The 14,452-nt window shown below is 41.1% G+C and overlaps 1 protein-coding gene across 2 annotated transcripts in view; it reads right to left on the bottom strand.

Annotated features, from left to right (window-relative positions):
- Positions 1-3,503: 3,503 nt before the first annotated feature.
- LOC106874073 (ubiquitin carboxyl-terminal hydrolase 24) overlaps positions 3,504-14,452 on the bottom strand; it is an 85,605-nt gene continuing 74,656 nt past the window's right edge. For both annotated transcript variants that reach the window (XM_089343866.1, XM_089343865.1), the window contains 4 exons: positions 12,711-12,804; positions 7,378-7,532; positions 5,438-5,527; positions 3,504-5,146 (listed from right to left, as the gene is read on the bottom strand). In XM_089343866.1, coding sequence (XP_089199992.1) covers positions 4,754-5,146; positions 5,438-5,527; positions 7,378-7,532; positions 12,711-12,804 — 732 coding nt within the window. In that variant the 3' untranslated portion in view covers positions 3,504-4,753. The remainder of the gene's footprint in view (positions 5,147-5,437; positions 5,528-7,377; positions 7,533-12,710; positions 12,805-14,452) is intronic.

Raw genomic sequence — 14,452 nt, forward strand, 5'->3', positions numbered from 1 at the left:
TATCACTGATTATGTGTACGTATACATACATTATATATATATACTCTAAACTTTGTCAATTATATATTGAATATATATATATATATATATATATATATATATATATATATATATATATTATTCAATATATAATTGACAAAGTTTAGAGTTAACAAGAAGGAGTACGGTTGGACGTTACAATTGTTTCCACACAGACAGAGGTCATCTTGAAGCCTAGAATGTGAACTTGCGGAGACAATATTCAGATATCGCTTGAGGAAACACAACTAGATCTCATAATGCAGGGAAACTGTGGAATAATCAAGTACCCGCACACCTGGAGAACTACATTATGTGAAAACAATTGGAGTGATTAAAAAATAAATGTCCAACCGTACTCCTTGTTGACTCAAAATTTCCTTAATTATCTACTCACACACGGCCGATGCCCAAATGCAAACCTGGACGCACGTATAATACTAGATAGCAGAGGGTGGAATCTGATGGTGGACAAGCTTTAAACTGTACACTACTACGTTCTTCACATAACAATATATACACATATATGTTTGTATGTATGTGTGTGTGTGTGTGTGTGTGTGTGTGTGTGTAAACCCAGTGTAACCAGAAAAGTTTAAAGCAAGAATTTCCCATTTTGTTGCATTAACCCAAAATTTTGACGACACTACACAATTTTTTATCCTATTCAGTTTTATTATTCTTTCCCTGCATTTCCTTGAAGGCTTCTGTCCAAATCGAATAACATTTTTTCCGTCTTTTTATTTCTTATAATTCTTTGCGTTAAACCAATTCAATAAATTATAAATCTTCGTTCCCTGGTTGTTTTGTTTCTTTTGTTCCTAGGGCTATTTCCCTACATGTAATAGTGCACAACACTCAAAAATCTACATTTCACCTACAGAATGTTCAACAAGAAATATGTGCATAACTGTATGAGTGTCCATACCACAGTGCCAAGTGTCAGGCGAATTTTAACGGAGATTCTTTGCAAGGATTTGACAACGTTTCTCTAAAAGAAACAGAAAATTTCAAAATACAAAGATCTAGAAATAGAGGTATCTCGAACATGGAGCCTAGAAACAGAAACAATTCCTATTACAGTAGGCACTTTAGGTACAATAAAAGAAACATTCAGACAATCATATAAGAAAAACTCCAGAACTTACAAGTGTATATAGCATACAGAAAATAGCACTACTAAGCACCGCACACATCTTACGTAAAACGCTTTCAATACAGTGAAAATAAGAGCACCACAATAAACCATAGCACATACCTAAGACACAAAGGATGACGAGATCTGAAACTAATATGCAGACACTATTGCATCCAAATTCAAAGAATTTTCTGAATAAAAAGATGTTGAAACAGAGTGGAAGATGCTGTTTTTTTTTTTTTCCAGCAGTTTCTTCTTTGGTGGTTCTATGCAGCAGAAAGTGGCACAGTGTGGTGTTAAGTGGCAAAAGAACCTCCCTCATTTAAGCAGGAGGTTAAAGATAAGATGCTATCCAAGAAAAGAAAGAGGTTTATAAAATTTGTCTTGGAAATACATTTCCTCTTTTGCTCATGTTGGACACGAAAAGTTGCAGAAGAGACAGTAAGAAACATCCAAAGTGAAGTGATGGGAGGGCTTTGAGGTTAGGCTGCACCCTAACCTTAAACTGGCAAATAACAGATTCTGGCAAACAATCCACTGACTTTCAACTCAGCTAAGATTCTTCACTCTGCTGAGAAGAGCGTCCTTGAGAGGCCGAGAGAATACTTTGCTTATCTCCTAAATCTGGTTACAACAATATCTTCTGGTAGACATACGGAGGAGGAGGAGGTGGATCTAGGAGTGAAGACTCAAGTCATAGAAGTGATGACAGTAATCAAATGTGACAAGGCCACTGGAGTGGATAAGACATGACAGAGGCTTAGGGATTGACTGACAAATTCTGGTTACCTTTTCAAAATTGCCATCTCTCTCTCCCCTCACACACCATGTCTCACTCCCAAACAGCATTGCAAGCTCTCATGCAACTCCTATGCTTCGGTTAATAGTGCTAAGCTGTAACCTTTCAACAGGAGTGTTCGACTTTGGCAGCGGTGTGCCTTGTTACTTTACCTTTCCATAATCTTAATGAACTGGAATGATGAGCAGCTGTTGTGGAACGGTATCACAACCAGGGGGTGTAGGGCTATTCAGCTGATACGGTGCTACTTGGCTCATCCAAAAGGGTGACCTCCAGCATAACCTAAAGGGTTCAATGCCAAAAGCTGCAAAGCAGGGATGAGAATTACTTTTGTAAAGATTGAGACACTGGACCTCTCGAGAAACTTGTCCCAGTCATAACTGATAAGCAGCAAGAGGTTGCATTGGAAGTTAGAATTGCAGAAGCTGCAGCAACAATGCATCACTTCCAGCATCCAATCTTCAGTTTGATTTTTGAGCTTGTCTTCATCTACAGTCATGAATATTATGTAAAGACCCAAAAAATATGATCATGAACAGGGGCATAGCTAGGGTGGGGCAAGCAGGGTACATGCCCTGGGCACCACTTTGAGTGGGGCACAATTTTGGCCATGAACATTTTCAAATAAAGCCATAAAAAAAAATTTTTAAACCTTTTCAGGCTTTGATTTGTTTTTCTGATTTTTTTATTTCAATTTTTTAAAACCAGTCATTTTTCCTATGCAAGTCTCCACTTTTTGGTTTGGGGGTGGTGCAATTTTGATGCTTGCTCTAGCTACGCCCCTAATCATGAATACAAGCAGCAAAAATGGGGTTCCTTTGAAGGAGTAACATTACCTGACACTGTGCATAAATTGGAAATCAATGAGTCTCTCCAAGTCAAGCGACAACTTCTCACGGAAAAATCTTGGCTCCAGTATGACAGACATGCAATTAGAATGTTACCAGAAGGAATTATAAATTGGATTCTTGAAGCTGGGCCAACCAGGATGAGATCTAGCAAGAGACCAAGAACAAGATAGTTTAATATCCATAATCTCAGCTGGGCCCATTTGGGAACCCAGTTGGAAAGTTTAATGATGGTTGCTTCTCACAGGACCTTATGGAAGAAGTGTATGAGGACCCTACTCTCATTCACCACCCAGATACCTTGGACAGACAAGATGCATATATATCATCATCATCGTTTAACATCCCTCTTCCATGCATGCATGGGTAGGATGGTTGACAGGAGCCAGTCAGGTCGAAAAACTACCCTAGGCTACTGTGTGTTTTGGCAGGGATTTTAGGGCTAGAAGATCTTCCTAACAACATGTATAAAATTGGTTCTTCAGTAAAGTACCATGTTAAACTCCCTGCAGGGGTATTAAATTCAAGTCTTGAGACACGGTCAACAACCTTTAGCAGAAAACTATGTAGGTAGGTCAAATCAATCCTAAGATAGTCGCAGGTGAGGTGTGCAGTACCTGTATACTAAGAGCACTTAATGAGGTACTTGTATATTGAGAGTACCAAGTGAGACTGATACAAACACAACAAAACAGCCAAATGGAAGTCAGCAGGTACAGAAAAGAAGAAACATAATTCGTCTTTTTTAACTGTTTTTACTTAAATTCTTATCATCATCATCATCATCATCATCATTGTTTATTAAATATCGAAGTAGGTTTAACGAAGTGTCACGGCACAAACACAACACAACCTGTGTCCTCCATGGATTAATTAAACTTGGTTTGTTCATATCTTTTATAGTCTTTAGTGTTTTATCCCAGAGTAGGGTGTGATGTGTATATATGTAGGTCTCTGTCCCATAGGAGAGAGGCAGTGTGTGTGGGTGGGTGGGTGGGTGTGTGGATTTCTGCCCCAGGGTCAAGAGGGAGAGATGACTCCCACCTGTCCAGTCCTCTCAACACAAACATGACAGAGACACTTGAAGCTGCACTGATGGAGATTTGAAGATGAAAATATTGACAAGATGGTAAATAACCAGGTCAAGGGTTCAAACTGAATTGCAGCAAAACAATTTCATCGATTGGCACAGGGCCAAAAAGAGGTAGGGGAGAGGGAGTCGTTTTATAGCAGATTGTTTCAGCCCCCACCCCAAAGATATGGCTGGGGCCTATGTTGTTGAGCCTAAAAAGGGATGAAAAGTAAATTTGATCAATGAAAGTTAAATACTGGAAGTCATTTAGTCTGGAACCTAATTTCTGCAGTTATTATAATAATAATAATAATAATAATATACACAAGGCCTGAAATTTGTGGGAGGGGGTTCTATGGATTACATCAACCCCTATATTCAAATGGTTCGTTCTTTTATCGACTCCAAAAGGATGAAAGGCAAGGTTGACTTAGCGATTTGAATTGAGAATGCAAAAAGCCACAACTCAATATCACAAGGCATTTTGTCTGACACTCCACCGATTCAAACAATCCACTACAATTACACCACTTGAGAGAAAGAAAAATTAATTAGAAAGAAATTCTATGGAAAAAAAAAAAATGGGGGGAGGCAAGGGAAGGGGGGGGAGCAGTAGTGGTGGTGGGATGAGGTAGAACGCCAACACATTCTCTTGTGCTGATGTCAAGGATGCAGTGGTGACACTGGCAGGAGCAGTGGTGGTGGTGGTAGTAGTAATAATAATAGCAGCAGCAGCAGAAAGGGGGGGGGGGGTCATTTCTACGACACCCAACCTTTCCCCCCGACACACCAACACAACTACTCTGCAGTCTGTTCAGAAACAACCCCTCTGCCATGACCACCACTACTAAAAGGGTTCGCTTTGTTTTGTTTAGGGTTTAACCATCAGACAAGGAGAGTGTTGGTGTTGATGTTGTCGTTGAGGCAGTGGTAATGGTTGCATTCTCAGTAGTAGTGGTGGTGGTGGTGGTGGTGGCGGTGGTGGTGGTGGTGGCGACGGTCTGCCGACCATGGGTCGGTAGAGTCAGGGTGCCACTAGTCTCACTATTCGTCGAGATTGTCTCTACTACAAGAGGTGTCAGCCCGTTGCCAGTTTGAAGCTGTCGGCCAGGAGATACCTGCGACGGAGCCGTGTTGTCCGAAATGGACTGCATCACATTGTAGCCGAGTTTCTGGTTACTCTGTTGAACCAGTAAGGAGCTGGTGCGGCTGGCCATGTTACCATTGGCTTCCAGTTCAGTGAGCAGAGCTGTGGCACTGTCAAGGGTGTCCTGAAGGAAGAAAAGAAAAAGAAAAAAGAAACAGGTTTTTAAGATGTAATAACTATGATATGGACGTTATGCATCGAATCAGTCATTGGATGAGAGAAGAGAGAAGAAGCAGAAGAAGTAGAGAGGTAAAAAAAAAAAGGAAGATATGAAGAGACATGGGGGAGGGGGGCAGGGAGAGAGGGGGGCTGAGAGAGAGAGAGATAGAGAGAGGGGAGAGGAGGGAGGGGAGAGGAGGGAGGGGAGAGGAGGGAGGGGAGAGGAGGGAGGGAGGGAGAGAAAATGGCTATTTACCTGGGCACTGACTGTCCTCTGGAAGGATTTCTGGTTTGAGTCCTCATTGGAAACGGGGATGGCATTAGATGGTACCCAGTAGTCAGACATCTGTGATATGTTTGGTAGTGGTGGGCATGATGAAAGAGAGAGAGAGAGAGAGAAAGAGAGATTAACAGTGACATTAACAGACATTTTAAAACACAAACCCCTTCAGGTAGATGGCCCTGCTCAGTATGTAGAAAAGGAGTAGGTAGTAACTCTATAAGATGTACCCGGTGCAAGCTATGGACACATAAGAGGTGCAGCAACATCAAAGGCAGGTTAACTAGCAAGTTAGTTTTTGTTTGTGGCAGATGTTCAGGTGCAATAAAGACTGTAAACAAACAGGAAACAACTTCTATCTCATTCCAGGGTGAAAAACTAGAGGTAGTCGATAGCTTCCGCTATCTGGGCGACCAAGTTAGTAGTGGGGGTGGGTGCGCTGAAAGTGTAACTGCTAGAATAAGAATAGCCTGGGCAAAGTTTAGAGAGCTCTTACCCCTGCTGGCGACAAAGGGACTCTCACTCAGAGTAAAAGGCAGACTGTATGACGCATGCGTACGAACAGCCATGCTACATGGCAGTGAAACATGGGCTGTAACTGCTGAGGACATACGTAAGCTCGCAAGGAATGAAGCCAGTATGCTCCGTTGGATGTGTAATGTCAATGTGAATACCCGTCAGAGTGTAAGTATCTTGAGAGAAAAGCTGAACATTAGAAGCATCAGTTGTGGCGTGCAAGAGAGACGATTGCGCTGGTATGGACATGTGGTGAGAATGGATGAGGATAGCTGCGTGAAAAAGTGCCACACCCTAACAGTTGAGGGAACCCGTGGAAGAGGTAGGCCCAGGAAGACCTGGGCTGAGGTGGTGAGGCAAGACCTTCGTACATTGGGCCTCACCGAGGCGATGACTACTGACCGAGACCTTTGGAAATGTGCTGTGCATGAGAAGACCCGGCAAGCCAAGTAAGATCGTTGCCAGTGCCCCTGGACTGGTTCTTGTGCGGGTGGTACATGAGATGCACCATTTTGAGCGTGACCGTTGCCAGTACCGCCTGACTGGCTCCCGTAGGATTTTCGAGCGAGATCGTTGCCAGTGCCCCTGGACTGGCTTGTGCGGGTGGCACATAAAAGACACCATTTCGAGCGTGGCCGTTTTCGTGCGGGTGACACGTAAAAGCACCCACTACACTCTCTGAGTGGTTGGCGTTAGGAAGGGCATCCAGCTGTAGAAACTCTGCCAAATTAGACTGGAGCCTGGTGTTGCCATCCGGTTGCACCAGTCCTCAGCCAAATCGTCCAACCCATGCTAGCATGGAAAGCGGACGTTAAACGATGATGATGATGATGATGATGATTTACTTAGATATCTTGATAATTTGAACAACTACTGGTATTAGACATAGCTAGTGGCTATATATATATAGTGCTGTTCATAGTTCATAATATTTACACCAATGGTGTAGTGAAATATATATATATATATATATACACACACACACACACAAATCTCAACTGTATGAGCCAGAACTCCATGACGTTTGTTCCTTCTCGAGCCATAAGGGCTGGTTTCCTGGTTTCATTGGCGTATAAGTTTTCCACCTGGATGGGACGCCGGTCCATCACCAGATGCAGGAGGAAAGAGAGAAAGCGAAAGAGTCATCAAAAGTTCACCATTGCCTTCTGCCAGAGCCATGTGCAGCTCAGGTGTTTTGCACATAAACATATACATCGCCTGGTCTGAGATTTGAACCTACAATCCCTCAAGTCCACTGTTCTGACCACTAGGCCATGTGCCTCCAGAGAACTCCATGTAGATTACCATTAACCAGTCAACTTCCAGTATACAGTGGTTAGGCGACCACTGTACTTAGCAGGGTTACTAGTTACATGTTAGACTAAGAGAAGCAAGATTACCTTTTTCTCCAGCCAATTAACAGCCCATTGCCATTTTGTAGAGGTTTTCATTAACTGATCTTTGGCCAAACCACATCGGTTACACAGTTGCACAAGGAACTTGATACATTGGTAGGAACGGGAACTGTCAGACAGGTGGAAACTGCGGATGGTACCTGATGAGAGAGAGAGGTTATAGCCATTAGATGCAGGAGTGACTTTGGGCACAAGACACATATTACATAGTTGTACAGTATATACACACACACATTATATAGCCATATTGTATACACGTATGCATTGTTTTTTTGTTTTTTTTACTTGTTTCAGTTATTAGACTGTGGCCATGCTGGGGTACTGCCTTAAAAAATTTTAATCAAACAAATTGACTCCAGGACTTGCTTTTTTTTTTTTTAAAGCCAGGTACTTATTCTATCATTCCCCTTTAGTGAACTAAGTTTAAAGGATGTAAATACACCAATGCCAGTTTTCAGGCAGTGGTGGGGGGGCAAACACAAACATATGTATCATCGTTTAATGTCCACCTTCCATGCTGGCATGGGTAGGATGGCTTGACAGGAGCCAGCCATTGCAGGATTTCTCTTCAGGTAAAAAAAAAAAAACTGTTAAATACCCAGTTTGTTCAGTGTTGCCATCTATCAGGAATCTCAGACATCAATGTTTCAAGTTGTTTTGATTTTTGTCAATATGATGTACCTAAGAGAGGTAACTTTAAACAAACTTTTTATAGATGGCAACACTGAGCGAAGCAGGCGTCCTCACACCTTTTTACCATGACAGAGATATTTTCTCCATGGTAACTGCAGTGAATCTCTATTCTTTAGCAGTTAAAATATGTCATAAACATATTTTAACTAACCTAAATTTTGCTTATGCCTAAGCACTGCTTGACGCCAGCATTGTTTTCCTCAATTGTGCAATTCACCAGCACAAACCAGTCAATTGAATTACACATGAAGCTATTGTTTTATAAGTTTGTTCAGAGTTGTATCTCTTAGGTACATATCCATTGACAAGAGGCAATAAACTCAAAACATCGATGTCTGGGATTCCTGATAAATGGTGACACTGAAAAAAAAAACCATGTTTTCACATCATTTCCCAAGAAGGGAGATACTTTCCCCACAGTAACTGCAGTGAATTTGCTTTTAGCAGCTGAAATACATCACAGATATATATCTAGCCGAAGTTTTGCATGCCCTTCATTCTAAATTTAACTGACTAGTTATAGAGATGGCTAGACTTTGGTCAATTCTACTACAGACAACAGGGGGTTGATCTTTAGAATATTTCAGTAACTCTATGGATATGTTTTTTGGATAAATATTAGCTCTATTTGCAAAATCATAATTACTATCTTTTTTCTAGACTTATTGGCAAATCCTGTTGTACTTAAGTACAAGTTTTATTTTCTTCTTAAGTATACACCCTGGTAGCCCTAAAGAAAGATTAACCCACCAATTATTTTTCTAGTTTATTTGCTCATTGATTTCAAGCTTTACACTACAAAATGGTATGGTTCTAATTTATTAAGCCTTCTTTCCTCATCTCGAGACCCTGTACTTTCCACTTCTTTTATGTATTTGTTCCCACTCTGATGAAGCTCCATGTACCAAATCGGATGTGCTATAAAGATAACAAATATTATTCTCATAATTTTCTTTGGCGGCACCAATTGACATTGGCAGCAGAAATGGCCATAAGCAAAGTTCAAGTTTTGCATTAAAAAAATATTTAACCGATGGTAGTCAGTTTGTTTGTTGACCAAAAGTTTTCTCCATTTTCTGCTCATACACAATGCACAACACATACACACATGTGCACACACACACATACATCTACACATACGTACATACATATCAAACTATATACGCTCATATATAACTACATATATGTATGTATTATGCATCTCAACATGTATGTATGGAATGGAATTCCACATGTAAAAAAGAGAGAGAAGGGTGACTATAGAGGCGTACTCCCGGGTGGAATCTGGATGTTACCCCACTCGGATTTACGGTTGAGAGAGGGTTTGTACTCCTGTATACAGACAGCTTCAGTGACTTGTCTTAGTAGTGCATCAGTGGGATGTGTGGACAAGATATTTAATTTAAGTCTCCCTAAGGAGCCCTTGTGGCAGTCTACAGCATGCTGATAGAAGATGGAGTTTGGTTTCATTGAAAAGAAACCAAACTCCATCTTCTATCAGCTCAGCATGCTGTAGACTGCCACAAGGGCTCCTTAGGGAGACTGGATCTAGTGCATATATGTATCTAAGACGTTGTATCAATTCACCGTTAGACGATGGTGAGAGGGACAGACGCACACACACACATATGTGTGTGTGTGTGTGTGTGTGTGTTTACATATGTGTATATGCATATGTATATGTGTGCGTATATACAACCTTCAACAAAGTAACAGTCATGTATACAACTTGAACTGACGCACATATCCGTACATAAACATATGTTCACATGTACATACATGTGTACACACATACACAAACACGTCTACACACTTACCCTATTACTCGCGTACATCCATAAGTACATACGTACATACATACATATATACATACATGTGTATAGGCATGCACACATGCATACGCATGTACACAGATGCATACACGCACACATATACACGCACATACATACATACATACATACATGCATACACACGTACGTATATATCATGAACTGTTACTTTCTCAGATACAACACAGAATTTTGTCAGTGAACAGGTCGCGGTCTCAAAGAGACGAAAATATTTTGACAAATTAAATTTAAATGTTGAAGTGAATCTGACGGTTTTTGTGTGCTATTTTAAATGGCTTACAAACACCTTCCACGCTCCAATTGTTTTCGTTGCAGCACACGATCTCAGATCAGGTCACGTGCTATGCAAGTACATCTCCATATATATACATATAGATAGATAGATAGATAGAGAGAGAGAGAGAGAGAGAGAGAGAGAGAAACCATTTCAGTAGAGAGTGAAAGAGACAGTGAGAGGTGACGGCGTTTGTTGTCTTTTAAAAAGAGAGAAAGAAAGAGTGAGAGAGAAAGAGAGAGAGAGAGAGAGAAAGTGAAAGCGACAGTGAGTGGTGACGGCGTTTGTTGTCTTTTAAAAAGAGAGAAAGAAAGAGTGAGAGAGAAAGAGAGAGAGAGAGAAAGTGAAAGCGACAGTGAGTGGTGACGGCGTTTGTTGTCTTTTAAAAAGAGAGAAAGAAAGAGTGAGAGAGAAAGAGAGAGAGAGAGAAAGTGAAAGCGACAGTGAGTGGTGACGGCGTTCATCGCAAGAGAAGTAGATACATAGGTACATTGTTAAATCGAAATCGGGAGAGGAGAGGGACAGAAAGGAAGTGAAAGAGAAAGAGAGAAAGTGAGAGAGAAAGTAGAAACAAGTAAAACAATCCCAGTCAGTGGCAGAGAGAGAGAGAGAGAGAGTTGAAAACTTTGTTGTGGACTGACACTTACTGTCTGTCTACCCCCCCCTCTCTCTCTCTCTCTCTCTCTATGTATGTGTGTGTGTGTGCACATGTGTGTATATTTGTTTGTATATTAATTGTGCGTGTTGCTGTTTTGACTTCCTTTCTCTGACAGACCTTAAACTCCTATTAAAGGCCCAACCACACACACACATTTCAACTGTAGCCATTCACCAAAAAAACGAGGGAAGTGTTTTGCTCTCAAAATTGTTTTCATTATAAAACCAGTTAATAAAAACGTTGCCTTTTTCTTTATACATTTTTTAAGTTAGAATTTCTGGCTCATTTGTAAGTAAACAAAAACCGATAGAATAAGCACCAGGCTTACAAGGAATAAGTCCAGGGGTCAATTTCTTCGATTAAAGGGTGGTGCTCCAGCATGGCCACCGTCAAATGACAGAACCAAGTAAAAGAATGCCAGATAAACGTTCCGTACCATTAAACCAAGAATTTTCTTTGATTATGTCCGATGTATTCTAAGGTTAAATAGTAATTCTGTTTACGTTTGTGTAACAGATATTTTGGTCGGATTATATAGTCATTGGTATTACGTTACTTTCTATATTCTGTAACTGTCACAATATACTTTTCTAGGCCTGACATTTTTGTGGAGAGGGGGGCCAGTTGATTAGATCGACCCAGTACACAACTGGTACTTAATTTATCGACCCCGAAAGGACGAAAGGCAAAGTTGACCTCGGCAGAATTTGAACTCAGAACGTAAGGACAGTCATAATATACAAACATTTCTCATGGCATCAGAACACTCTTTACAGATGCTGACATTTTATTATTACTACTACTACTACTACTACTACTACAACTATATCATCATCATTTTGAATCTGGGTTTTGTTAACGAGGGTGGCCAGATCTACTTCAATGTCATAGCAACTGCCCTCACACCATCTTGCCCAGTTTTGGACGTACTCCCTTCTCAAGCCAACCCTCCCAATCTCCTCCTCCACCTTTTCCTCAGTCTACCTCACTTTCGCTGACCATTCACCTCAAACTCTAGCACCCCCATCTCAGAGCATGCTCCTCAACCCTCCTCAACCCATGCCCATACCACCGCACTCCATTCGCCCTTGCCAGCCGTTCCACTGATTCCTCCAGCCCCAGCATCCCCATCAAGTCCTCAGTCCTCCTCCTCTTATCAAACAGCCTCATGCCACACACTTCTCTCACCATTGCTCTCTCAGCCCTTCTTAAAATTGCCGTCTCTCTCTCTCTCTCTCCCTCCCATACAGCTCTCACACAACTCCTACAGACTTTTCCTTTCATCTTCAATGAGACCCTTTTCCCATATGACAACGCTCCACATTCCCTGAACTTTACCCAGCCAAGTCTTGCTCTCGCTCTCACATCCACCCTTTCTCCCAAATAACAAAACCCTGTCACCGCCTCCACCTTGTCACATAGCGCCTCCACCTTGTCACATAGCGCCTCCACCTTGTCACATAGCGTCTCCACTGGTTCTGCCATTATTTAAAATGCTATTTTATTCCAATCCTTGAATTTGCAATTATCGGACTGAACTGAAATGTACAGAGACTTTATTTTGGCAAAAATGTTAATAAATTAGTTTTACATCCTCACCAGCTCTCCATCCTTCTTCTTCAATCGTGTGTGTGTGTGTGTGTGTGTGTGTGTGTGTGTGCACATGCTGTTTCTGCATTTGTAATGAGTGGGTGTATATACTGTTTGCAGTGATAGTATCTGGAGGATCACATGCCATGTCTTTGCAACATGACCAAACTGTAGCAATGTCATTCCTTTCCCCAGTTTGGATCTGGGCACCACCACAATTAAAGGGGCTCATTATAAATAAAGACCTACTTACTGAGTAATCCTTCAAACTTCTTCCCATTCTCGTTCATATGTCCATCAATAACGACCCACTTCAGTCGTTTCAATTGTAATGGATCTTCCAGGAGCTAACAACAACAGAAAATAGATATTAAATGCAAAAACATTTTTACCTCAAATATGGACTTTCTATTAGTAATAATAATAATAATCCTTTCTATTATAAGCACACAGGTCTGAAATTTGAGCGGGGGGGGGGGTCGATTAGATCGACAACAGTACTTGACTGATATTTAATTTATCAACTCTGAAAGAATGAAAAATAAAGTCGACCTCGGCGGAATTTGAACTCAGAACGAACGTAGTGACAGGTAAAATTTTGTTAAGCATTTTGCCTGGTGTGCTAACGATTCTGCCAGCTTACCACCTTAAATAATATTTATAATAATAATAATTGCTAAAAAATTTGCCATCAGGGCAAAAGATGAAGGAAACAATCAAAGACAAAGATAAAAATATCAGGATTTAGAAAATGAAATCAAATAGAGGTGGGAGTATAAAAAAAAAAAAATGAAATACAATTGCAGATGATATAGAAGTAATGAAAGATGGAGAAGGAGGAGGAGTTCATTGATCTGGGGGTCAATAAAGGAACCTCAGTGATCCTACATCAGCATTCACACCAAGACTGCTCTCTCAAAATGTTATTCTTTGATTCACAGACCCCCCCCCCCGCCTCCATTGGTGCTATTTTCCTCACTCCTCCTCCATTTGTTTTTCAAGTGGCACCTAAAAACTTCAATGAAGGCCTCCACCAAAGAGGAAAGTCTTTGCTTCATACCTTTCAATCTCATCAACTTCACAACCTCTTTTGATATAACCACCAGACAGAGGATAACTGTCTTCCCAGCCCCATTTAAAGGGAGGTAACAGGGCAATCATTATGATTGACCTGGCTTATAACCAGATCTGTACCACATGTGACAGCAGCTATTCAACATAACTCCATGAGTCAGTAAAGCCAGAACACTGAATGAGTGAATGCATGGTTTCATTGTTCAGCACCCACCTCACTTGTGTACCTGTAGAGTTTATCCCAATCTGCTAGCATCTCACTTGTGTACCTGTAGAGTTTATCCCAATCTATTAGCATCCATTTGTAGTATAAGCAGGTCAAAGAATCCTGGAAGATATCCATGGAAGTCCCCAATCCAAAAGAACTCCGTCACTTTTTTTCCAACCACTAAACCCCTTACAGATTGCTAAACTGGAACATCCACTGAACCGTTGCCTGACTGGTGGAGGGTGGTGAGCACCTACCCCTATTCTAGATGCCAGGTGTCCAATCCTAGTCTTTGCTTCACCCTGGACTGCAGCTCTGTCAGAAAATCAGGCTCCACAAATGGTGACCACACCTGTCCACCATGAAAGAATCTTAGCAGTTGGAGAAGTCTCAGGATGTGTCTACATGTTAGTAATCAGGACTTACCTGACCTACAACACAAAGGATACTGGCAGAAGATGGAGCATCTGACCAATGGAATGTGTCCCTTCTACCAAAAGTTGAATAGAAGATGTTTCAAATTGATCAGCTGGTAACTGGAATATGGCACAAAGGTCAAGTGGTATACAATAATGGAGGCATCTGCCTGACCTTTTACAGAGAGTTTCCCCCAAAGTTCATTTCTAAGAAAGACTGGTTTGTTATATCATCCCAGTTCTAATCTATCACAAAGCAAGGACAGAACCAGAGCAGTTTAATTGTTGTTATTGACT

This window comes from Octopus bimaculoides, chromosome 28 (assembly GCF_046866305.1).
Source record: "Octopus bimaculoides isolate indiv1 chromosome 28, ASM4686630v1, whole genome shotgun sequence".
In the NCBI taxonomy this organism is placed as follows: Eukaryota; Metazoa; Mollusca; class Cephalopoda; order Octopoda; family Octopodidae; genus Octopus; species Octopus bimaculoides.